General features: G+C 57.0%; 2 protein-coding genes across 11 annotated transcripts in view; one reads left to right on the forward strand and one right to left on the reverse strand.

The window, feature by feature from the left end:
- Nucleotides 1–15,630, forward strand: part of CYTH3 (cytohesin 3) — a 99,071-nt gene extending 83,441 nt beyond the window's left edge. For all 3 annotated transcript variants that reach the window (XM_042971931.1, XM_042971932.1, XM_042971930.1), the window contains exons 5-13: nucleotides 350–468; nucleotides 6,299–6,379; nucleotides 7,230–7,342; nucleotides 7,445–7,593; nucleotides 7,753–7,864; nucleotides 12,041–12,117; nucleotides 12,215–12,286; nucleotides 12,366–12,520; nucleotides 12,802–15,630. In XM_042971931.1, coding sequence (XP_042827865.1) covers nucleotides 350–468; nucleotides 6,299–6,379; nucleotides 7,230–7,342; nucleotides 7,445–7,593; nucleotides 7,753–7,864; nucleotides 12,041–12,117; nucleotides 12,215–12,286; nucleotides 12,366–12,520; nucleotides 12,802–12,874 — 951 coding nt within the window. In that variant the 3' untranslated portion in view covers nucleotides 12,875–15,630. The remainder of the gene's footprint in view (nucleotides 1–349; nucleotides 469–6,298; nucleotides 6,380–7,229; nucleotides 7,343–7,444; nucleotides 7,594–7,752; nucleotides 7,865–12,040; nucleotides 12,118–12,214; nucleotides 12,287–12,365; nucleotides 12,521–12,801) is intronic.
- A 197-nt stretch (nucleotides 15,631–15,827) lies between these two features.
- Nucleotides 15,828–23,990, reverse strand: part of USP42 (ubiquitin specific peptidase 42) — a 77,761-nt gene continuing 69,598 nt past the window's right edge. For all 8 annotated transcript variants that reach the window (XM_042971915.1, XM_042971914.1, XM_042971920.1 and 5 more), the window contains 4 exons: nucleotides 21,216–22,694; nucleotides 19,912–20,213; nucleotides 17,939–17,982; nucleotides 15,828–16,840 (listed from right to left, as the gene is read on the reverse strand). In XM_042971915.1, coding sequence (XP_042827849.1) covers nucleotides 17,975–17,982; nucleotides 19,912–20,213; nucleotides 21,216–22,694 — 1,789 coding nt within the window. In that variant the 3' untranslated portion in view covers nucleotides 15,828–16,840; nucleotides 17,939–17,974. The remainder of the gene's footprint in view (nucleotides 16,841–17,938; nucleotides 17,983–19,911; nucleotides 20,214–21,215; nucleotides 22,695–23,990) is intronic.

Raw genomic sequence — 23,990 nt, forward strand, 5'->3', positions numbered from 1 at the left:
CCGACCACGTACAATGTGTTCCTCTTGTGCACACACGGCAGATTTGTTCTTCTGAGCTTGGGAAATTCAGTGCTGTTATTACCTCTGCCTTTAAAATCTCTAAGAACTTCCTTGTAATGGTTTGTCCAGCAACCTGTTTATTTGCCTTTTAGCCTGTTAAGCTTACAGAGGAATGAACTTGCTTTTCTCTGGTGGACACAACGTCCTATGGGGTGTGAGTGAGAATCCAAGCGTGCTGTTATTTTTGCCTGGCCCAGCCGGTGAGATCATTGCTCTAGATGTCTTTCTGTCTTTGCAAAGGAGTCTGGGTGACCCTGCTAACGAGAGCTTCCTTCCTTATGTTCTTCAGGGAATTCAGTTTCTAATAGAGAATGACCTGCTGCAGAGCTCCCCAGAGGACGTGGCCCAGTTCCTATATAAAGGAGAAGGCCTAAATAAGACCGTGATCGGGGACTATCTGGGTGAGAGGTAAGTTGAAGGAGAAGAGCAGCCTGACATGGGTCCACCCTCCACATCAGGGTCTGTCTCAGTTGCCTGTGGGCCTGGGGGCACATGTGCTGCTCCCCAGGAATGGTTTGCTCAGTCCCATCCCGTCCTCTCCTCTGCCCTGAGAGGGGAGAGGGGTGCCTGTTCGGGAGCCAGGTGGGGGTCTGCGCTCTCTGGAACTTCGCTCAGGGAGCCACAGCGGAACTGAAGATGGCGCTGCCTCTTCTCCGAACCTCAGAAGGCATCTTCGTCTTCTTTTCATGTTTGGTCCAGAAATGCACCAGGTTTCCTGGTGGTTTTCCTACCCCTGTTACTTGCGGGTATGAATGAAGGTAGGAAGTTAGTTAATTTTTTAAATGGTGAGCAGCTGGTCAGATCTACATTCCCAGCCTTCTCCACTTAAAGGTCTCTTTGACCTGCTTAGCAGAGCCGAGGGCAGAAGTCTAAGGCAGCACAGCCCCCAAATACGCAAAAGCAGGTTCTGGTCAAGGACCAAATGAGCATTTTTAAACAAAAGCCCAGTGGTTGCTCAACCAGGGTGGTTTCTGTTTCTAGCTTTTTGAAACGATCAAAGGCGGAAAGCAGAACACTTCCCAACTCATTCTGTGAGGCCACAGTTTAAAAAACCCTACAGGGGCATCTGGCTGGCTCCATCGGTTAAGCATCCAACTTTGGCTCAGTCATGATCTCACGGTTTGTGGGTTCGAGCCCTGTGTCAGGCTCTGTGCTGACAGCTCAGAGCCTGGAGCCTGCTTTGGATTCTGTGTTTCCCGCTCTCTCTGCCCCTACCTCGCTTGTGCTCTGTTTTGTCTCTCCTACAGAGCAGTATCTATAACCTAGAGAGCAGTGTCTCCTATGACTGTTGAGGCAAAAACCCTCAAGTAAATATTAGTTAATCAAATCCAGCAATATATAAAAATGACCATATGCCTGTACTTTCATCCCCATGAATGCAAGGTTAGTGCAGCATACAAAAGTCAAAGTAATATACTGTATCAGTACAATAAAGTGCAAAACCCACATGATCATCCCAATAGATGCTGGAGAGGTATATGACACCATTCACTGCCTCGTGACAAAAGCATTCAACAAACCAGGAAAAGAAAGGAACTTCCTCGACATGATGTTGGGCACCTGTGACACCCCCAAGTTCACATCATGCTTTCTCCTTAGAGCAAGAACAAGATAAGGTTGACTGCTCTCACCACTTCTCTTCAACATGGTACTGTCAGTTCTAGTTAGGCAGGAAAAAAGAAATTAAAAAGCATCTAGTTTGGAAAGTAAGAAATAAAACTTTGCTTGCAGAGGACATAATCACTATGTAGAAAATCCTGAGGAATCACTAAAAACAGTAGAACTAACAAGTTCAGTATGGCTGCAGGTTACAAGACCAGTATGTCAAATTCAGTTGTAGTTGTAAATGGTAGCAGTGAACAAATTTGGAAAGGACATTAGGAAAACAGCTCCATTTTGTAATAATATTAAAAAGAATAAAACACTTAGGAACAAATTTAACATAGTACAAAATTTTTACTGTGAACTACGAAACATTGAAAAAAAAATGAAAAGGCCTGCATAGATGGAAAGAAAGATATCCCATGTTCATGGATAGGAAGACTTAGTATTACAAAGAGGACAATACCACCTACATTGATCTATAGATTTAACTCATTCCCTATAAAAACCCAGCTAATTTCTTTGTAGAAGTTGACAAACTCATCCCAAAATTAACGTAGACATTCATGGGAACGAAAGTAGCCACAATCATGAAAAAGAAGAACAAAGTTGCAAAACTCACATTTTTTAATTATAAGACAGACTGAAGCTACAGTAATCAAGATGGGGTGGTACTGGCATAAAGATAGACTTATAGGTCATGGAATAGAATTGAGAACCTAGAAATAAACCCTCACATTTACTGTCCAAAGGATTTTCAATAAAGATGTCAAGATGGTTCAGCGGGGGAAAGAATGGCTTTTTTTTTTAATGTTTGTTTTTAGAGAGGGAGGGAGGGTGGGAGGGATGGAGAGAGGGGGAGACACAGAATCCAAAGCAGTTTCCAGGCTCTGAGCTGTCAGCACAGAGCCCTACGTGGGGCTCGAACCCACGAACTGCAAGATCATGACCTGAGCCGAAGTTGGGCGCTTAAATGACTGAGCCACCTAGGCATCCTAACAATAGTCTTTTCAACCAATGGTCTGATACAACTGGATGTCCACGTGGGGAAGAATATTACTGGACCACTCACCGTACGCAAAAATTAAAATGGATCAAAGACCTACACATAAGAAGGAAAACTATAGAACGCTTAGAGGAAAACATAGGGGTAAATTTTTGTGACTTTGGATTAGGCAAGAGTTTCTTAGATGTGACTCCAAAAACATAAACAGCAAAAGAAAAATATAGATAAAATGGATATCATCAAACTTGAAAACTCTTGTGCTTCATAGGACCTCATCAAGAATGTGAAGAGGCAGCCCACAGAATGGGAGAAATTTTTTTATAAATCATGTATAAATCTGATAAAGACTTCTATCCAGAATATATGAAGAAGTCTTAACCACTCAATAATAAAAAGACAGTTATAAAATGAGCAAAGTCTCTGAATAGATGTTTCTCCCAAGAGGATCCATAAATCAGTTTATGATAAGGTCATAAGGAGAATGGCTAAATAAGCACATGATGGGATGGTCAACATCATTAGCTGTCAGGGAGCTGCAGATCAAAACCACAGTGGGATACTGCTTGACATCTACTGGGGTGTCTATAATAATAATTTTAAAAGACCGTTAAGATTCTGTGTCTCCCTCTTTCTCTCTGCCACTCCCCTGTTTGCGCTGTGCCCCTCTCTCAAAAATAAGCATACGTTAAAAAAAAAAATGTTGCCAAGGATGTGGAGAAATCAGTCATATGCTGCCAGTTGGATAAAAAGTGGCTGTGGCACTTCCTGAAAATACTAAAGTCACCATGTGACCCGGGTTTATACCCAAGAGAAATAAAAACGTACGTGTGCACAAATCCTTGTGCACGAATGTTCATAGCCACCTAATTCTTGATAGCCAAAGAGTGGAAACCGTTCAGATCCATCAACTCAGATATCCCTCAGCTGACGGACGAACACGATGTGGTATGTCCATACAGTGGGTTATTACGTGGCAGCGAGGAGAAGCAGAGGCCTGATGTGTGCCGCAGTCTGGACGAACACACTAAGATCGTAAAAGAAGCCAGTCACGAAGACCACATATTGTGTTCCTCTGTTTATGTGGAGCGCTCAGAAGAGGTGAATTCACACAGACAAAGAGCAGACCAGTGGTTGCCTGGGGCTGGCAGAGGGCGAGGAGAAGCGGCTGGGGTTTCTTTTTGGGGTGTTAAAAGTATTCAGGAATGGATTGTGGTGATGGTTGCACAGATACACTTGAAACCGTCGAATGGTACCCTTGGGATTGGACAGTTGTATGGAGTGGGAATTAGGTTTGAATGGAGCTGCTAAAAAGGACAAAAACAGAACCAAACCACAAAACCTGATGAGTGACCCAGGGATTGTGGCACCTCCTTGAATCTCAGCTTCCGTGAGGGCCTGAGTCTGAGCTCTCCGCCGCTCTCTGGCAGGCATGTGAGATTAACTGCAGAACTTGTGTGAAGCGCGGTCTGGCAATTTCCTGTAGTCTACAAATACTGAGTGCCTGCAGGATTTGAGTTCCAAAAAAATGCGAAGTTCTGAGTCTGTGCCAGGCTCTGTTTTAGGCCCATGGGTTGTGTTTAAAAAAAAAAAAAAAAAAAGCATTCGCCCACTCGGGGAGCTGTAATCTGCCAGAACGATACAGGCATTACGTGATAAGCATAATAAATACGAAAACCGTTTCTGTCCTTTGTTGGAAGGTGATGGGGCGGAGTAGAGGCGCATAAGGGCTTTGGGTGAGCTGAGGTAGGGGTGTTAGTAGCCGGTTGTGATAGGCTGGTCAGGGTCCTGTCATTGACAACATGATGTTTGTGCAAGGGCAGAGGGGGGACGAGGGTGTTCTGCAGGCAAGTGTTGGAGGCCAGCAGGACAGGCAGAGGGTCACGGGTGGGAGCGTGCCTTTCCTCGTGTGTTTGGGGCCGTGTGGCTGGAACAGAGGGAGGGGGAGGGTGACAGAGGTTCTCAGGGTGACGATGGCGCCCTCTGTCCATTCCTGGGGGGACGGGGAAGGACGTGGTCTGAGTCACAACTCGAGCCGACCACTCTGGAATAGACTGTTGAGTGGTGGGTGAGCAACAGCAGAAGCAGTGGGGCCAGCAGGGAGTGGCTCCCACCAGGCTGGGGGGAGCGGGGTCGGCGGTGGGGTCGGGGTGAGAAGTGCTGAGGTTCCGGGTTTGAGGTCGAGCCGGGTTTGAGATCGAGCTGGCGGGAAGTTCTGGCAGTGGAGCCACCATCAACAGAGACCAGCAGCAGCCGTGGGCGTGGTCATTGGGGCCGGTTGACCCCTTGGGGGCCTGGGTGGGGGGCATCCAGGTGGAAGGTTCAGAGAAGGGGCCCGCAGGAGACAGAAGCCCCAGCGTGGCTGGCTCAGAGGTGGTGTTTAAATCCATGGGGAGTGTGGCTGGAGCTGAAGAGTAGACCCAGGACTGAGCCTCAGGAGCGCCCCTCGAGGGAGGACAAATAGGCAGCTGGAGTAGGGCTTGATTGCCCTCTCTGGTCCCGCCCTCGGGTCTGGAGGCCCCCAGCTCCTTCCCTGGGGGCGTGTGATAACCCGGCTGTCCTCTTGCCAAGAGGCAGGCGTTGGGACAGTGGGTGGGGGCTTGCCTTTAACGCATGCCCTTGTGGCTCTAACCTGGCTGCCTGCTGTCATTCCTGGGGTGCTCCCACCGGGACCGCGCCCTTTCTGGCGCCCTGGTGCCATCTCATCAGGCCATTGGCCAACCCCTGTGGTGTTGGGCCTGCTCCCCGGGCTTTGTCACTGGTGCTCGTGGGCCGTGAGCCCGCTGCTTCCTGGGGCGCTCCATCAGTGCCCCGTGTGCGCAGGACCCCACGGCCTCAGCAGCTTCCCCCCGGCTGGCCGCTGAGCTCAGGGAAAGGAGGGTAAAGTGCTCTGAGCCTGTGCCCCGCGCAGCCCTGTGGGTGGCTGCCGGGGTTCCCTTTGCCGGTGGCGCTGAGCCACAGCCATTCCTTGTGGTTGACGGATGGCGCACTGGCCTGGCATCTCCGAGGGGAAGGCGGACCCCTGACTTGTGGCTGCGGCCTTGCCGAGGCCACACCGCCCTGTGGCAGCTACAGCGTTTCTCTGCCTGAGGTGTCCTTACTGTCCCTTGTGACCATAACCTGGGGAAGCAGTGTGGAGTGAAATCCCAGTCCCAGCGAAGCACATTGTTGGCCTCTTTCACGTTTATGTAAAAGTTCAGGCCCTTTATTCTCGCGCTTAGTTTGGTTTTAAAAGCTCTTCCAAACTGACCCGGCTTCGGACCCGGTACTGGGCCCCCTCAGCCCACCTGTGAAGCACGGACGCTGTCTGAGGCCACTGCTCAGGAAACTCAGGAGCCCATGTGCATCCTGCCCTTTGGGCCCTGTGCTGCCGCAGGGCCTGGGCACGGCTGTGGCAGCCACCTGGGGTGTCCCGACGGCCTCCCTACCCTGGCCGCACTGACTGGGATGTAAACTAATGTCCTGTCGAGTCCCTCTGCCCGAAGCCTGAGACCAGACGTGCGGTCATGCCGATCCTAACTCTGAGTTACTCGGCATGAAAAACCACAAACATTTGCCGTAGGAAATGTCTTCCTTTTGAAAGGATTGAAATCCTGTGCAGTGGCCTCGGACCGCATTTGCTTTCTTTCCCAGGGACGATTTCAACATTAAAGTTCTTCAAGCGTTTGTCGAGCTCCATGAGTTTGCTGATCTGAACCTCGTCCAAGCCTTAAGGTAAGTGTTGGAGCATCGGCTGTTCTCGAGAAGGTGGGGGGCAGCTGCAGCCAGAGGCCGGGTGCTCACAGCACAGAGGCCTGCGACAGGCACTCTCGGACCCAGCTGGTGCCTGCCCTGGTGAGACCGCCGGTGTGCACTCTGTCCCCAGCCCCTTTGCTCTTCTGTGCTCTCCCCTGGTATTTGACTAGTCAGGTGCGCACTTTCTTCCCAGAAAGCTCTGCGGCTCAGTCTCTGTGCCACCTGGGTACAGGCCCGCTTCCTGCTGCATTTGGTCTAAATCAGCAGCCTCGTGGGTGCCTTCCCTGCGCGTGCCCTCCCCCCCCCCCACCCCCCAGGTGTGACAGCAAACCTGTGGATGCTCAGCCATCAGAGGCGGCCCCCTGGTCCCTGTCTTGTCCCGGTAAAGCCAGGTGTCACTGCGTATCAGGCTGAGTGGGGGAGGATGGCCCTCAGACACTCCTGCGTGGCCCTGAGCCATGCTGGCCGCTGCCGTGGAAGTGCCCGGCCATCCCTCTGGTTGTGCCCTTGAGGCACCATCCCGTACACTCCGCTCTTCTGCAGCACCGACAGCATCCGTTTCCTTCTCCGGTACCCCCCGCGGGGGCTCCGATGGCTGTGCGCTGAGCCAGGGCCACACAGGCTCCGTCGGGTCTGGCTCCAGCTGGTCAGTCGCGGGCCTAGAGCTGGGGCTTCCGGGTGGGGATGCCAGCCAGCCCTGTAGTGAGTGGTGCCGGGCTGCCCCCAGCGCCCCAGGTCCCTCTGCCGGTCGCCCTGCTGTCCTGTGTCCCCGCACCCAGCAACCTTACCGTGGAAACGCCATCGTCCCCTCCTGTCCATTTGTCCGCAGGCAGTTCCTGTGGAGCTTCCGACTTCCGGGTGAGGCTCAGAAAATCGACCGCATGATGGAGGCGTTCGCGTCCCGCTACTGCCTGTGCAACCCGGGCGTCTTCCAGTCCACAGGTCGGTGAGGGCCGGGTCCCGGCGCCCCACCAGAGCCCTCTGCCCAGGCCCCGCTGGCCTGGCGGACGGCTGAGCGCCCCTGCGCCCTCTGCCCTCTTTCAGACACCTGCTACGTGCTGTCCTTCGCCATCATCATGCTCAACACCAGCCTCCACAACCACAACGTGCGGGACAAGCCCACAGCCGAGCGCTTCGTCACCATGAACCGCGGCATCAACGAGGGAGGAGACCTCCCGGAGGAGCTGCTGCGGGTGAGCCCCCCCCCCCTCCCGGGCCCCCCCGCTTCTGGGCCCCGCACTGGCCCTCACTCCACCAAGCCCGGTGCCCGCCACCCTTGGGGACATGGTGCAGATGGGCCCTTTCTCCCCCGCCCGCATCCCTGAGCTCCCCATGCCCTGTGTTCCTCATAGAACCTGTACGAGAGCATCAAGAACGAGCCGTTTAAGATCCCGGAGGACGACGGCAACGACCTGACGCACACGTTCTTCAACCCCGACCGCGAGGGCTGGCTCCTGAAGCTGGGTGAGTGGCGGCCGGCGGGCGGGACCCGCGCTCGGAGCCCCCAGCCCTCGGCAGCCAAGGCCCCCGACCAAAGGCAGAAACGTTAAAGGCGAAGGCCGATGGGCCAAGTCCGCCCGCGGTGGCCGGCCGCTCGCCCCAGACTCGATGGCTGCCGCTTTGAGCCCCGCCCTGTCCGCACGAGGCCATCCTGTCCGTGTCCACGGCGGAGAATAACGCCCGGGCTGCACGAGCGTCCCAGAAAACTGCTCAGTTAGCATCCAGATACACCCAAGGCAGTTTTCTGCACCAGACGCAGGTGCATTTCCTGCGAGAACCTGCGTGCCTCTCTCTTGGTTTGGTGTGGCTGATTTTTGATGCGTGGTTTAAATGTGCCTTCTTGTTTTCCTTCTGCCTGTGGCTCCCACCTTTCTGTTCTGTGACGGGCTGTCCCTGCTTGTTCTGCGTTAGGAGGTACGTACCCAGTGGCTTCCTGCCCTCCCCTAGCTGCTCACTCCTCTCTCGTTCTCTCTCCCCCGTTGGTCTGTGTGAAGCTTTGATTTGTGGCTGCCATTCATCTGACCCATGTGGCTTTGGACTTGCTGGGGTTAGCGTCATGCAGGGTGCAGTGAATGTGACACCCACAGCCCTGGGGTGGCCGGAATGCCAGCCTTTCTGCGCCCGGGAGCGCATGGGGAATGCCACGTGGGAACGAGCTTGCCCCTCTGTGTCTTTAGGGCCCGAACGGCCACGAGCCTGCTGGTCATCTCCCAATTTCGTGCCTCACCGGGTGCCTCTCATACTAACCAAACAGCGCATGTCTGCACCACCCCTGGACAGGGCCTGGGGATGGTCAAAAGGATTCCTAACCATTGACACAGAAATAGAATAGAGTTGATATTTTCTGGGCAATTTTAGAAATTGGTAGGAGGGTTTTTTTGTTTTATTTTTACACTGGGTGGGGTGGGATCCTGGCCTTTCTGTGACACGTCACAACTGTACGTCATCCGGGCACTCTGAGAGCACATTGTAGGATACCAGGCTTGAGAGAAGTCCGGCGATTTTGTGGTTTTAATCAAGGGGAGGGTAAAGAGGCGTGAAGGCCTGTGAAGGCCGTGGCTCCGCCGTTCTGATTTGGGGTCTTGCTCTGACTTTTCTCTGTCTGCGCTGAGGTTTGGGAGAGTTCTGGACCTTGGCCTAGAAACCCAGAGCCATAGCCATGGACCTGAAGGCCTGAGTCCCCTCTGAGATGCATCTGACTCTCTGGTCATATCAGTTCTGGGGCCCCCAGGGGAGGCCAGAGCAGGGACGTGTCCAAAACCCCCGCAGCAGCACCCGGGCCCCTCCCGGCCCTGCGTTGCCAGGGAACGCCCCTCGAAGGGCAGTGACGGCACAAGCCCGCCCAGCAGCTGGTGTGGCCTCAGCCCCCGTGGGAGACAGACCTGCTTCTAAAGACAGAACAAAACGACGGGCATAAAGGCACACCAGGGCTTGCACCCCAGCCTGTGTCCTGGCTACTCATCTAATCGGGCCACAGAACCCGCGTCCAGAGCACCTTTAGGGGATAGAGCCAGCTGGGTGCTGAGTGGGTGCCGAGGAGCCCCGGGCAGCCTGCTCCTTCCGCGCTCCACCGCCGTGTGCGCATGCGTGAGAGGGGGTGGTCCCGCAGTCACTGAGCTAGTGGTGATTGGTCACCCACCGGCCAGCCGAGAGACTGCCCGGGAGCCCCCTCTCCAGACGCACAGCAAGCCTGCTGCTGCTTCCCCGTCCCGGACGCCCCCTCTGTTGGCAGAGCTGCAGCCAGAAAGTGGACTTTGCAGGGGACTGGTGTCCCCGGAGCTGCTGGGGCCTACACACAGTCCTGCCCGTGGGCTGGCTCCCAGCAGTTCTGACGCTGGCCTGGCCACCAGGGACAGTGGCTGGTGTTGGGCTCTGAGGGCCAAGAAAGCAGTGAATCTGGAAGCTGATGCTGAAGATGCGTTGGTTTGGCCAGGGTGCTCTTGCTGCGCTCGGCTCTGGGCCCCCACCCAGCACAGGGCAGACCTAGGCCCGGACCTGGAGGCGCTTGGCCACAGGCCTACAGCACGGGCGTAGGAAATGTGTGCTCCGTGCACCCACGCAAATCGGGACGGAGGTCACCGCCTGACCTTACTTCATTGTTTCTCGTCATAAACGTAGTCTTAGGGCGGGTGGCACGTTTGAAAGGCCTGGATGTTTTGCGGGAGCGTAGGAACATTGTAGTGTTGCTTACGGATCAGCGAAGTGCCTCATAGTCACCGAGTTTTGAGAACGGGTCGGTTGTGTTGAAAACACAGGAACGCGGATCAGAGCTGAACTGTCACGTGAAGTGTGTGTTGCAGGGTGTGCGTGTGCGTGTGCCTGGGAACGGCCATGGAACTAGGAGGAGGTTCACGGGGTGGGGAAGCCAGGCTCCTTTCTGCAGGCGTGCGTGGTGTGGTATGTGTCCCTGTCTCCCGAAGCTCAGCCAGAAACACAGAAGCAGAGCCTGTCTGTTCCCTGCAGCCAAATCTCTGAGCCCAGGGTGTGAGGCCAGCCTGCTCTCTGTGCTGTACGGGTACCTGGGATGGGGCTGGGAGGCCCCTTGGCCAGGAGAACTGGACTAGGGATCGGGCTTCCCAAGACGTGCCACTGAACCCCAGGAGCAGCAGGGTAGGAGCCCAGGGGCAAAATGCTGAGAAGCCTTCCTGGCAAAGCCGCTTCTCCTGGGGAGGGGGGGTGGTTCACGGGGTCGCCGAAAGGGGCTCAGGGTGAGCAGAACACATAGGCCACCACCTAGCGACCCAGTGGCGGGAGCGCAGAGAAGAGGGGGCACCGGACAGATGGACAGCACGGGGAGCCCCTGGGAGGATTCTCCAAGAATGTGCTCGTGAGGCTCAGTGGACGGCAGGTGCTGGCGAGAGTGTTGGGGCTCAGGCCAGCACGGTGTGACCTGAAGGAAGGGCCTGGGTGCGGCACACGGTCAGATCCTCCTGACAGGGACCCAAGGTGGGGGGGCGTGGAGCTGGGGGGGTGTCTGCCGGGGGTTGGGGGGAGCAGCAGCTGGCCCTTCCTTCCCCGCTCGGCTGCGGCTTCCTCCACTGTGCCCGGCGTGCCCCATGCAGCCAGCCTGCCTGAGGCCGTCGGGAGGAGGTCAGGTGTCTGACTGGTGAGGCAGGGGGTGAGGGACCCCAGAGGGGTCTCCCGAGGGCCTGGCCAGCGGCCCTGACTCTCCCCGCACAGCGGGTGGTGTCTTGTCTGCCGGGGTTTCTGCCCACACCAGGACCAGGACGCTCTCTTGCCTCAGCCCCAGGAGGACCTGGGAGCTGGCAAGTGTCCTTTCCTGTCCTTCCACGCCCGCGCCCCCCACCCTGTGATCCCCTTGTCCTGTCTCCATGCCTGTGTCCCTCAGCCCTCTTGGCACTCACCCAGATAGAGGTGGTGAGCTAGACCTTGGCTGTCACCTTGGGGAGTGACCGGGCAGGGAGGGTCGCTTCTTATGCCCCTGGATTGCTTGAGTCTGTTACCACGTGCGTCGTCTTCTCTCAGGTTTTGTTTTTTTAACTTCGTGTCAAAAGTAAGGGCTAGAAATTGAAGCCAGTTCGTGCCAAATATTTAAGGGTAAAAAAGGACTTTTCCATAGTGAAAGGAGAGTAGGTGCAGATAGATGGTGTGTGTGTGTGTGCGTGTGTGCGCGCTTCACATGCGCCCCGTATCTTGTTAAGAGATTAATTCAATCTAATAATTCCCTGGACCGAGGAGTAATTGATGTTGATGGATCCCAGGGCCACCAGAGCCCTGAGGTAATGGGATTACGTCCTGGTCAGGCCCCGGGGAGCCGCACTGACTTCATCTTGTCATTTCCAGCCCATTCATCATGACTAACTTTTCCCGAAAGCAGGTTTGGAATGCACTTGAGTTACCTAGGCGGCCCAGGGGGCCACGGTGGGGGTGCATGCGGGGCCCCCAGCAGCACGCCGCGCCCTCCTGTCGCCAGCCGGCCGAGAGGGGCCTGCAGGGCCCCCGGCCGCACGGCTTGGCCAGGACGTGGCCGAGCGTCGGGCGGAGTGCCGAACAGGTTCACCAGGAAGGAAACTAAAGGCCAGGCCCGGCTCCCGATGGCATTTGTGAAAATGGGTATTTGTAGGCCTCGGGTCGTGTGCCCGCCCCGGGCCCTGGCTCACGAGCTCCTTCCGCTTTTAGGAGGGCGGGTGAAGACCTGGAAGCGGCGCTGGTTCATCCTGACCGACAACTGCCTCTACTACTTCGAGTACACGACGGTGAGTACCGGGCGGGGCCGCCCGCCCTCCGTGCCCCCCGGCCCCTGCGCCGGGCTCCAGGGGCGAGCGAGGCTGGCTGTGCGCTCTTCTCTCGTAGGACAAGGAGCCCAGGGGGATCATCCCCCTGGAAAACCTCAGCATCAGGGAGGTGGAAGACCCGCGCAAACCGGTAAGCGGCCCTGCCCTTGGCGCCTCGGCCCGGCGGCCGCCCCCCGCGCGCGCTGACGGCCCTCTGCCTGTCTCGCCAGAACTGTTTCGAGCTTTACAACCCGAGCCACAAAGGCCAGGTCATCAAGGCCTGCAAAACGGAGGCGGACGGCCGGGTGGTGGAGGGCAACCACGTGGTGTACCGGATCTCCGCCCCGAGCCCCGAGGAGAAGGAGGAGTGGATGAAGTCCATCAGGTGCGCGCCGGCCCCGCTCGAGCCCGAAGGCTCCGCGTCCTCGCGGTGCGCGAGCGCGCACGTCCGTACGCCTGCGCGTGCGTGCGTGGGCGGGCGGGCGCGCGCGCACGCATCTGTGGGAGGGCACGCACGTGTGTACGCGTGCACGCGCGCTTCCGAGGGCAGGGCCCGCCCTGTGCCCGCAGAGACGCGGAGGCTCGAGCCCCCTCTGCCTGGAGGGCTGCGGGGGCCTGCTTCCCACCTGAGGGTTTCCTCCCCCGCCCCCCCTTCCCCCCCCCCAGAGCGAGCATCAGCAGGGATCCTTTCTATGACATGTTGGCCACGAGGAAGAGGAGGATTGCCAATAAGAAATAGATCTTAACTGGCCCGAACCGGTGAAAACAGAAGCCAAGACTCCACGACGACGGAAAGTGACTGGGAGCCTCCCCCGACCCCCCCAGCGCCGCCGGCCCCGCTTCGGTCTCCCGCCTCCTCTCTGGAGACGGCGCGTGCGCAGTGGGAGCGCCGCCCCGAGCCCTGAGGAGCCTTCTGTGCGCGGCGGCCGATGTCCAGATGCCCTTCTCCCGGTCCCAGCCCGCGGTGGCGCCTGCCGGCTCCTTCGAGGGAACCTCGTGCCAGTCGTGCCGCCCTCGGCTCACCCGTGGCAGCGTTCGCCGTTCCAGAAGCCGCTGTTTTATATCTGAACAAGAAAGGAAACGCTACCACTTTTTTATTCAGAGTTTTTTCTCAGATATATAGGATTATAGCTTTTATATGCCTTTTTATACTCTGAAATTATAACGAAGGATACTTACTTTCTAACACTAGTATTTTTAGAATGGCAGCTATAAATGTAACTCGTGGACGCAAGTATATACTGTGCACTGAAGAAGTCGTCTATACATGCACCTGCCGCCCTGCGTGGGGGGGCGTGGGCGGCCATGTGGGGTGCTTTCGTGGTGGTCCTCGGGGTGGAGGGACGTTTCTGGGCAGGGGCCGGGCTCCAGGTGGCCAGATCCCGGGGGACTCGTCATCAGCTCAGACTCTGTGGCCCCACAGATACTTTCTAAAAAGGCCAATTGTTACAATGTAAGTGCTGGTTCTGGGTGTGAATCCTGTGGCCGCGGTCACACACAGGGGGTGTGTTGAGCCCCGTGAGACCGCCGCTGTGGGACTTTGGCCCCCCAACCAGCAGTTGCGTGTGGCTCAGTGGAACCGTGCGTGGTTCAGACTGACGGACCGGTCTTCACTATTTAAAACCTTTCGGCAAAACAGATACTTCTTTTACTGACCTACTAGTTTGACCAGATCTCTTAGCATAATGAATAGACGAGTAACCAGAGCAGATCTTACTCCTCGTTTTTAGAGACTTTAATCTCTTGCCATGAGGACGGAAGGGGCGCGCTGTGGGATGAAGGTGCGTGGCACTTAGGGTCTCCTGTAAATAGCGTGAAAGCCCAGATGCGCGCTGGTGGTGGAACTTAAGAAGATCCACAATCAGACGGTTGTCAGGCTGCCGATGATCTAACAGGTGCTCAGGACGTCTGCCCGAGGGAGGACGGGGCTCAGAGCCGGCCGGGGGCGCCGCTGGGCGAGGCTGGGGTGCTGGGCGCTGGGCCGGTGCCTCTGCCTCTTCTGGGCGGGGCCGGTGACGGATGCTGCCGGGACCCTCTTGGCCACATTCCGGCGGTGGGTCCCCGTGTCTGTGCCCTTTAGAGGTCACGAGCTGTCCCGTGCAAAATGAAAGTCCCAGAAAGCAGACCTCGGACCGGACCGTCGGCACCTACGTGAAGATTTTAAGTAGAAGTAACTGCTCTGCGAGTTGCCTTGGTGCTGACACTGACTGGCCGTGGGCCCCTGGCCTCGGCACCACTGACCTTGACGTAGCTTTAAGTCACGCTGGATGCAAAGGGGTCTGGGCCCGGGCCTCTCTGACACGCCTCAAACTGATTTTTTGTTTCCTTCCCGAGCTTTTAGGCTTTGTTACCGTCCTGATACCTCAAATTCGAAACTGTAGTTTTGGAGAAAGGCGAGTCCGCATTCTTGAAATGCCTGGCTGGCATATATGCAACTCTGGCCTCCAGTCTTCCACGAAAGCCGATGGCGCCCGGAGCACGCGCCCGCCGCCCCCACCGTCGCCGACCAGTGGGGCCGCCCGCCCCTCTCCCGGGCTGCCCAGGGCGCCGAGGGATCGGTGGTTGGGGCGGGGGCTGCGCTCCCTCTCTCGGCCCCGGGTAGGCCCCTGGGGATACAGGCTTTCGGTCTTCGGGGTTTGGCCTCGGTAGGGTTGGGAGAAGCGAGCTTTGGGAAACCCCTGTAGGAATTCTCCGGTCGCCGGTGAAGGAGCCTCGCGTGATGGCTCTTTTCCCGGGAACCGTGCGGAGGCCGTGGTGCTTAGAATCTGTCACTTGCTGTCAGTGTTCCGTGAGATCTCTAACTCCGGGTTTTTGCGTGGCGGTATTAACGCGGGGCAAGCCGGCGGCCACCCCGCTACGCCGTCAGGCGGGCCGGTGGCCGCGTCTCTCCTCCCTGCCCCCACGTCCTCCCAGTGCTAGCATTTTAGTCCCAACTCTGGCCAAAGACAAGCTTCCCTCCGGAGACCAGGGGCGGGAGGCGGAGAAGGGGGTGCTCTGGGCCGAAGACCGCGGCTGCCACGGCCCCGGCGGCCTCCGTTTACCCTCCCCCAGGCGAGCGTCAGTGTCTTCGGGATCGCGGCACATCCTGGAACGGTCTAACGTGGTACCAAACGGAGTCAGAATAGGAGCTATTTATAGATGAAGCAGCATTTAATGCTTCATACAAAGCAATGCATATTTTTAAAAGTTAAAATGCATAGATCTATAGAGATGTGCTTTGCGGAGAAGTTAGGTCTGTTGTAGACCGGAAACCACATGTTGTGACTTCCCATTTTCTTATTTTTTCTTAGGCATTTCTATTTACGGTAAATATAGTTAATATGTAAATAATGTACATAGAGATTTCCGGAGTGTTTGTTATTCAGTGTATATACCCTCACATCCTGCATGAAGAAATACCCCGTCATCGATATTTTGTTGTATCATTGGAGGGTGTATGGCCGTCAAATTGCAAATACCGTGTTCACAAAATAAAAAAAGGCGTTGTTCGGACAAGACCGTCTGGGACTTGGTTCTTGAAAATAGATTGTGGGGTCCGGCGGCCTGCTCCCCGCCCCTCCCCCCACCCCCCTCCAGGCCCAGGAAGGCGGGGAGGGGAGGGGGCGGCTTGGGCTCCAGACGCTTCTGGAACAGGTGAGAAGGGTCTGCTGAGCAAACGGGGAAAACAGCGGTAAAGAAGAGGACACAAGGTGTTGAATTTGCTGCCATTTATATACTATATAAACTTTACATGCTGTGTATTTACAGTGGGGCGAGTGCTTTTTTTTTTAATCTTTAAAAAAACAAAGATCAAACTTTAGACATCTCTGAACAACACAAACTGTATAAACCATACAGATTATTCAGATACAAACTGTATTAAATACAGTTTTCCCCACTCCGTCTCCTGATGCAGGACCAGTGAATTATAAGTGTATCACAGTTTGATAGCATATCCATATTAAAAATAAAATCACAGTATGATTTTGTCTGTAACTAGAAACTTTAAGGGACCAAGCTGACAACTCAGACTCCAATATCATAGTCAAGACAAGAGACACTGTATAAAAAAGTGTTAAGTAATAAAAACATACTGTAGGCTTTACAAATAATGTTTGGATTATACATTCATAATGTAAATACTCATCATAACTGGTAAATCGATTGGAATAGTTCCACAAAGTTCAAAAACAGAACTTGTCTATAAAATACATTTTCAAATCTTGAATACAACTAAAATATGAAGCGAATTAGTTTCTAGTATCAGACATTACAGAAAACAGACTGCTCCCAAGTCTAGTCGAGAGCTCGTGAATCTTTAAATAAGTCTTTAAATTAAATATACACACTGTCAGTTTGTTTGTACTTTTACTAATTCCATGGTTTCCCGGCTGCTCTCGCACCGGAGGTCTGGCTTGCAGGAGCTTTTCCATGGAATGCGAGCAGTCCACCTGAGTCTGATTAAGCAGCATTGAGATGTTCCAGTCCAGGGCGTCACTGTCCGTGGGATCTATGTACACGCTGTTTACAACGGTCAGCAGTTGTAGAAAGGGTTCGTCCGTTTGGAATAAGGGGAGTTAAGAAAAGGTAAAAACTAAAAAAAAGTCCTCCATGGTAAAATCTGTACAGTATTTACTAAAGAAGCACCACGCAGATTTGAACAGAGTTATTTCTACATTTATAATTTAAGCTGGGTTGGGGATGGCTTCTGTTGAACACGCTGAATCTGAAAGACAAGAGGCGGCAAGCAGCGGGCGTTAGTACCTCCCGGGGCGGCGGGCGGCGGGCGGCGGGCGGCGGGGCGGCCCCCCCGCCACCACCCCAGTCGCGGCCTTCCTTCCTTCCCGCGCCGTCCGGGCCCCCTGGGGAAGCGCTTCTTCCCGACCGCGGGCCCTCTGCCTTCCGGAAGGGCGGAGAAGGAAGCGGGCTGTTCCGGACGGACGTGCGGAGGGAGCCACCTGCTGGGCCGGAGCCCGGCTGCCGCTGATCCTCTCCGGCCTTAAATCCCCTCTCGCTAGAGAAGAGCCCGAGTCCTTCACCAGGCTTCGGTCTTTTCCTTAAGACACACGGACTGAGCGGGTTAGTTAACTGCACGTTAATCCTCCGCAGACACTTCAGCGAGATCCGTTTCAAATCCCCCCTGCGGCCTGGGAGCCGCACGGGACGACGTCCCCCCTCCGGAGAGAAGGGCACGCTCTCCCGCCTCCCTCGGCTGACGCGGGCCGCCGACCTGCACTGCTCTCCCCCCGGGCCGCCGCGTCGCGGTCCGGGAGCGACCCGCCGGGCGCCGTCCGAGTCCCGACCGGTCACGAGGCGCCCCGACCTCGCTCAGATAACGCCGAGTCCTTCCGAAATCACTGTGATTTCTGGGGGCGCGCGCGGACTCGGCGCTCCCGGCCGGGCGCCAGCAGGCGAGCGTGTCCGGCGTGGGGTCCGCCACGCCCTCGCTCCCGAAGCACGGGGACCGGTGGCCGCGGGTAGGATGGCGATTCCAGGGGGCTGCTCTCCTAGGCCGGCGGGGCGGGCCGGGCGGCGGAAAGGGGCTCCTCCGTCTGTGTGGACTCTGGCGCTTTCCGCCCTCCCTCGTTTTCTTACGACGACGGGAGGAGGAGGGAACCGGGTGGCGCCGCCCGGCGAAACGGGGCCGGACCCGAGGAGGCGGGCCGAGGTCTGAGCGCGGCTCCGCGCGGCGCCGGCCCGGGGGAGCCCCCCGCACCTGCTCCCCGCGCCACTGCCTGGTCCCCGAGGCCCCCCGACTCCTCGTCTGCGTCCCCGCGGCGCCTCCACAAGCAATTATGAAACGTACAGATAGAAAACCGCTTACCATAACTAGTGAGTTTTTTGTTTTGAGGCCAAGTTTTCAATCACCTAGAAAGCAAAGATCAGGAAAGAGATTTTAATGACGGTTTTGCAGAACGTTTCGTGCCTGCTGCTGTGTGGGCGCAAGTGATTACAATCAGAACCCCTTCTCGGCGGCTGGGTGCTCGCCGCCCGAAATCCGTCCCCGCACGGGACGAGCACGGGACCGGGACGAGACGAGCCGGCGCGCACTGTCGCCAAGCCTTCTACTGAAAACGAGACCTTCCGTGATGGCTGAGATGCACCGAAAGCCGTGCCTGTGGGGACGGGGCCCTCTCCGCCCACACCCATCAGCACTGTCCCCGCAGGAGAGAGCAGATCTCAGGCCAAAGAAACCAGGCAGCGTGTCGTGGGGCCGGAAGACGGGAGTCTGACGGGTCAAGTTATCAGGAACAGGGGACACGTGGCAGGTGGGCCACAGGGTCTGTCATCCTCAGCCAGAAGACAGGGATGTTTGGCACGGAAGGCCAAGCAGGTGGTCCCTGTCCTTGAAGAGGACAGGATGGGACAGGCACACGGATTCCTCCGTCTGCTCTCCCCGGAAGCGCTGGCCGCACACCAGCCTTCGAGTGCCATCGCCCAGGACACAAAGGGCCGCCGCTCGACACAGAGGCGTATCGCAGCCCCTAGGGACACACGTGTGGCCCCCAAATGCCAACGGCTCAGGCTCACGCTCAACCCGTTTTCCCTCCGGAGCCACCTCTGTGTGCTGGCGGCCACCGACCGTGGTCCTCACCAGGCACCTGCAGCCGGGGAGAGGTGGGGGGAGGGTCCGGCAACAGGCGGAACGGCTGGGACGCCGCCCACCACTTCCTCCCAAGTACTAGGCGGTGGTCAGAAGAGACTCGACCCTCACCAGGCCAAGCCCCTTTCCCAAATCACCAAAAGGGTCACGGGACACCGATCTGAAACTCCGTATCATCAACACCTTAAAAAAAGCCCAGGGCAGACAACCGCCCCGCGTCACCGTCTGGCCGGCCATGGCCACGCTTCTCCGCCCTGAGCCTCCCATGTCCCTCCCGCTGGGACACTGCCTCCCTCATGCTCGGGGCCCATCTGTCCCTCCTCGGTCAACAACCACACTGACCGGGGGCCACTGGAGGGACCGGTCTGCCCTCGAAACACACAACCAAAGGGCCTCTGGGTCACCAAGACGCCGCATCAAAGTCCCAAGAGCACACCTCAGGCGTCTGGGGCCGTTTGTACAAAAGGCCAGAGGACAACCGTCTTCCCCTTCGGGTGCCTCCAGCCATTTAAAACCCGGAAAGCCTTTCTGAGCTGGCAGGCCACACGGGGACGGGCGGGGACACCTCGCCCGGCCCGTGGGTCACCCGCACAAACCGGATTGAGGGACGGGGGCGGCTTTAAGTGCGGTGCGAGGGCAGAGGGCGGAGACAGCGGCGCCAGGCGGTAAGAATCCAGCCCCCGCGGCGCCCCCGGCCTGGGGGGGGAGCCGCGCAGCAGGGGCCAGCGCCCCGCAGTCCAGGTGCCCCGAGAGAGAGGCCGGCCGACAGCGACAGCGGATGTGCCTAATGACCCGAGCCCTCGAACTGAGTTTAAGCTCGCACTCCGAGGTCTAGACGTTTAAGAAAGAAAATACCGTGAAAACCTTTCCATCAGAAATGGCTTAGAAACAGAAGTTCTGGTCCTTCAGGAGCCACACACACACCCCCAGAGCCACCACCTCCAGCGGCCTCGTCACAGAGGCTCTGCTGAGCCCGGCTCCACGTCACCGAGGTTCTCCATCAGCACTAAGGGACCGGTTCCGGGTCCCCACGCCGCGCCACCGAAGCCCGCGCTCCGCCTGGGAGCCGGGGCTGGACCGGGGCGGCGGGGCTCCTACCGGAGGGTCCGCCCTTTCATGCCACGCGAGGGTCTCTTCCCGCGTGTCAGCAAGAAATCCTTTCTATATTCTTAATTCCAAGTATCGCCTCTTACCCTGGCCACACTCAGACAGAGGACACCTGTCATCCCTGCTTCCCATCCTTAAATGTTTTCTCTTCTCACAGAAAGGCCCAACGCCTTCCAGAGGCAGCCCATCAGTGAGGGGGAAAGCGCCGTCCGTCCTCCGGAAACGGTCAACAGTCTCGCGGCTGGCGGCCTTGGGAGGGTGTGGCTCTGAGTCTTTAACAAAGTCCTCGCATTTCCTCGAGTGCCTCTTCTTTTTCTTCTTCTTTTTCTTGTGTCTGTGGAGGTCGGCATCAGAGCACGCGACCGAAAGATCGGAATCCTGCTGATGCCTGCAGAGGAATAAGCCACAACTCAAACCACCACAAAACCAAAACCGCCTCGGAGAGGCCCGGTCCTTGGCCTTGCACCCGCCACCCCCACACCCACCCCCACACCCACCGGTGAAGCCTACCCGACGCTGTGCCGCGCTCCCCGCAGGGGATTTTCAAGTCCGGGGTGTAAATTCACCAACCCGGACCCCACCCGCCCTGCCTTCCGCTCTGCCCCGGGGCTGAGGTCGTCGGCCACAGGTCCGGAGGAAGGCTTTCGCCAACTTCTCCAAAACCAGTGGCTGAGGGGAAAAAATGCTTTTGCCCGGAGCCTCGGGCACCGAGGAGGGAGGGAGGTCCCCCTCGGGTAAGGGCGGCTGTCTACCTACGGCTCCTGGTGATCCTGCCCCGGGGTCTCAGTCTCGAGAGGCGTCACATCTCTAGTTAAGACGCGTAGCAACGCCGCTCGTGCTCAGTCATCTCGTCACGGAGAAGTCATTTTCCAGACAATCTCTGACCCGTTTAGCTTTTTAAAAATACAAAAACAAGCTTCCCGACTAGACTGCAAACTGAGACACGGAGCCAGAGGAACGGACCAGGCCGGGGCGACAGGTGCTCGTCCCGGACCCGCGCCGTCGGCGGGCCGGCAAACGCCGAGGGACGGTGGCCTCCTCTGCCTGCCCGCCTGGCGGTCCCTGAGTTGGAAGGAAACGTTAACGGGTAGGAAAACGGGAACTACATCTGCCGAGTAAGATTACGAACACCGGTTACGAGGTCAGAGACTCCCAAGTTCTCACGTACAGACCACCGCGCACTTACTCCCGCGGATTATCGAGCGCGGACCAAAACTGGCATCGTTTTGGAAAAAGAGGTTTTTAGGCACTTTCCGATCCCGTGAAGTAAGACACGGCTTACAAGCGGGGCTACAGCCCGCAGAGATCTACGGCAGGGGACTCCGAGGCCCGCGGAGGTGGGGACGCGGCGCAGGAAGCGGACACGGGGCGCCGGCGGCCTCTCCCTCACCTGGAATCTCGGTCTCGGTGTTTGTCTTTGGATTTCTTTTTCTTCTTTGATTTTTTGTGCTTCTTCGCTTTCGGCTCTTCTAAAGGCTCCTTCTGTGCGCCTCTCCAGGCTCTCTTCTCTCCGCGACCGTCGCCGTTTTCCAGGCTGTCGTACCTCCGTTTCCGCGACTTGACGTTCTCGTGGTCGTGAAACCGGCCGGCGAGGTCACAGGTGTCGTCTTCGGCTCCAGGCGCGATCTTCTCGTGGGGGTGCTTCTCGGGGTAGGGGAGGGGCGCGGGGGGCGGGCCTGCGCGGGGGCTGAAGCGGTGCCGACCCTTCCCCTTAGCGGCCGCCTCGCAGCCCTTCCTGCTCCTGTAGCAGTCCCGGTAGGGCCGGCCGGCCGCGGCCGCCTTGTCGTACGGGCGCTCGTGGAAGGGCCTCCACTCCCGCGCCGCGTACAGGGCGTACCTGTCGTGGTAATACCGGCACTTGTCCCAGCGCAGCTTCTCGGGGTAGTACTTCTCCCGGGCCCAGGGGTGCTCGCCCTCCGAGTGGTGGTACCGGCCCCACTCCTGCTCCGAGCCGCCCCGGCTCCGAGGGTGGTGGTGGCCGTACCTGGCCAGGGAGCGCGGCTCGCCGGGGCTGGCCCGCTCGCCGTGGCAGGGGTGGTGCTGGCTCCCGCCGCAGTGCTCCGTCCGGTAGCGGTCCTGCCTGGGCCGCTCCCTCGTGTACGAGCGCCGCTTTCGGTGGTAGCGGTCCTCGGTCTTGCTCCGGCTCTCCCTCGCGCGTTCTCCGCTGGAGGAACGATCTCTTCGGTTGCGATAATGTCCTCGGTCAACTCTTCTGAGGATACTGATTTTTTCCTTAACCGGAGAGCGATCTGGAACTTTCTGTCCCACCTTATTCTCTTCACGTTTTTCACCGTGACTCTGCTCGGGGCCCCCTTCCGAGCGATGCTCTGTACCCGTGTCTACTTGGGGGGAGGGGAGGTCGGAGGCGGCCGCGCCCGCGCCCTTCCAAGGGCCCTCCGTGTCCGTGTCCGCGCGCTTGTCTCCGCTGACGCAGAAGGGCTCGTGCTCGCAGGCGCCCTCGGAACGAGCCGGGGGACTTGGGCTCGAACCCTGCGCCGCCTCCACGGCGGCCGAGGCCCGCGGGCTGTCTGTGCGCGTCCCTGATGCAGCCTGGGCTGGTCTGCTCTGGTCGTCTGTTAAATCCCCGGGGCCGCACGGCTTAGGGAGCGGATCGTCCCCCGCGCCGTTCCTGGTGCTGCCGCAGAGATCGTCGGCACCGGGCGAAAACTCCTCGGGTTTGGCTGCAATGTTTTCAGAGACTTCTTCTTTGGTAGATTGGATGCTGGGGTCCGAGGGTGGCGAGGCCTTCTTTAATTTGCTGCTAAGACTCGTGAGCGTCTCTGGTTTCTCCCGGGAATCAGGAGAGGGGCTGCCAGGCTCGAGCTCTGCGCCGGGACCCTCTGCAGGACCTTCCTCGGCTCCAGGTGAACTGCAGCCCCGGCAAAACAGAGAAATCGACACATCAGTCATTGGCTCCATTGTTCTAGAGCCCACGGGGACAAAAACTTCCAAGACCTTCACCGACTAAATGATCTATGCCTTTAACATACCTGGCTCTACTCGATATGGGGCTTCTCCATTTTGGAAATTTCGGCATTTTCCCTTTCCCTCATTAAATAAAAATAAAAATCTTCCTATCAGGCTCATCTACTATCCCGCTTCTCAGCTACGGTAACTCTGCTGTTCTAGGCTCCTCTGTCTTCAGATACACTTCTAATCCCTAGTACCTATGAGGCATCGGGAAAGCAGGACGATGGCTGGAGGCTCGGACTTTCCTCCTGCGTCTCTCCTGAGCCTCAGAGCTAGAGTTGCTGCCTCCCAACAGAGCCAACAGCTCCTTGAACTACTTATGAACCGGGAGCAATCAGGGAGGCTTCAGAAAACCTTCTTGTGGTAAACGAACTCTGCCCTCGACTGCTACAGAGCTCCCGAGGCACTGTCAAGGTTAATGCAAGTTGGCAGCAAACAATAAAAACCCTACAGTGGCCCTACTTTTTCGTGGGAAGATACCTGGGAGAGAGAACACAGATGAGATCAGTACAGGACAAGTTACCTCCAGCGTGTCAGTGAGATTCTTGAGCCTGCGTGTACACACCCACTCGGTTACGATACACACGTGGCTGTGTTTATACAACCATCTACGGCCATCCTCACACACATTACATTTGGGGGCAAACTAAGCTAGACTAGGAGAGAAACAACAGGAGAATCATTACAAAGTCACTGAGGGTTCAGGCTGTCTCCTCTTTAAGGTAAACTGGAGGGACGCCCGGGTGGCTGAGTCGGTTGGAGGGACGCCTGGGTGGCTCAGTCGGTTGGGCATCCGACTCACGTTCGGCTCACGTCTTGATCTCTCGGTCTGTGGGTCTGGGCCCCGCGTCGGGCTCTGTGCTGACAGCTCAGAGCCCGAAGCCTGCTTGGGATTCTGTGTCTCCCTCTCTCTCTGCCCCTCCCCTACTGTGCTCCGTCTCTCTTTCTCTCAAAAATAAACATTAAGAAAATAAAATTAAAAATTAAAAAAATACACATACCAATTAAAAAAACAAAACATTAAATGGGGAGATACACTCTCATCTATGAATGCAATTTCAGAATTGTACAAGGAGCATAACAAAATATTTGCAACTTGGTAGAGTCCAGAAGCCCTGCCCTATACCCTCAACGAGTCTTCCATGTGTTTGTCATTAGAAGGATTAAGTGAGACAGTCAGTGCTAGGTGTCCGAT

Source organism: Panthera tigris, chromosome E3 (assembly GCF_018350195.1).
Source record: "Panthera tigris isolate Pti1 chromosome E3, P.tigris_Pti1_mat1.1, whole genome shotgun sequence".
NCBI classification, from domain to species: domain Eukaryota; kingdom Metazoa; phylum Chordata; class Mammalia; order Carnivora; family Felidae; genus Panthera; species Panthera tigris.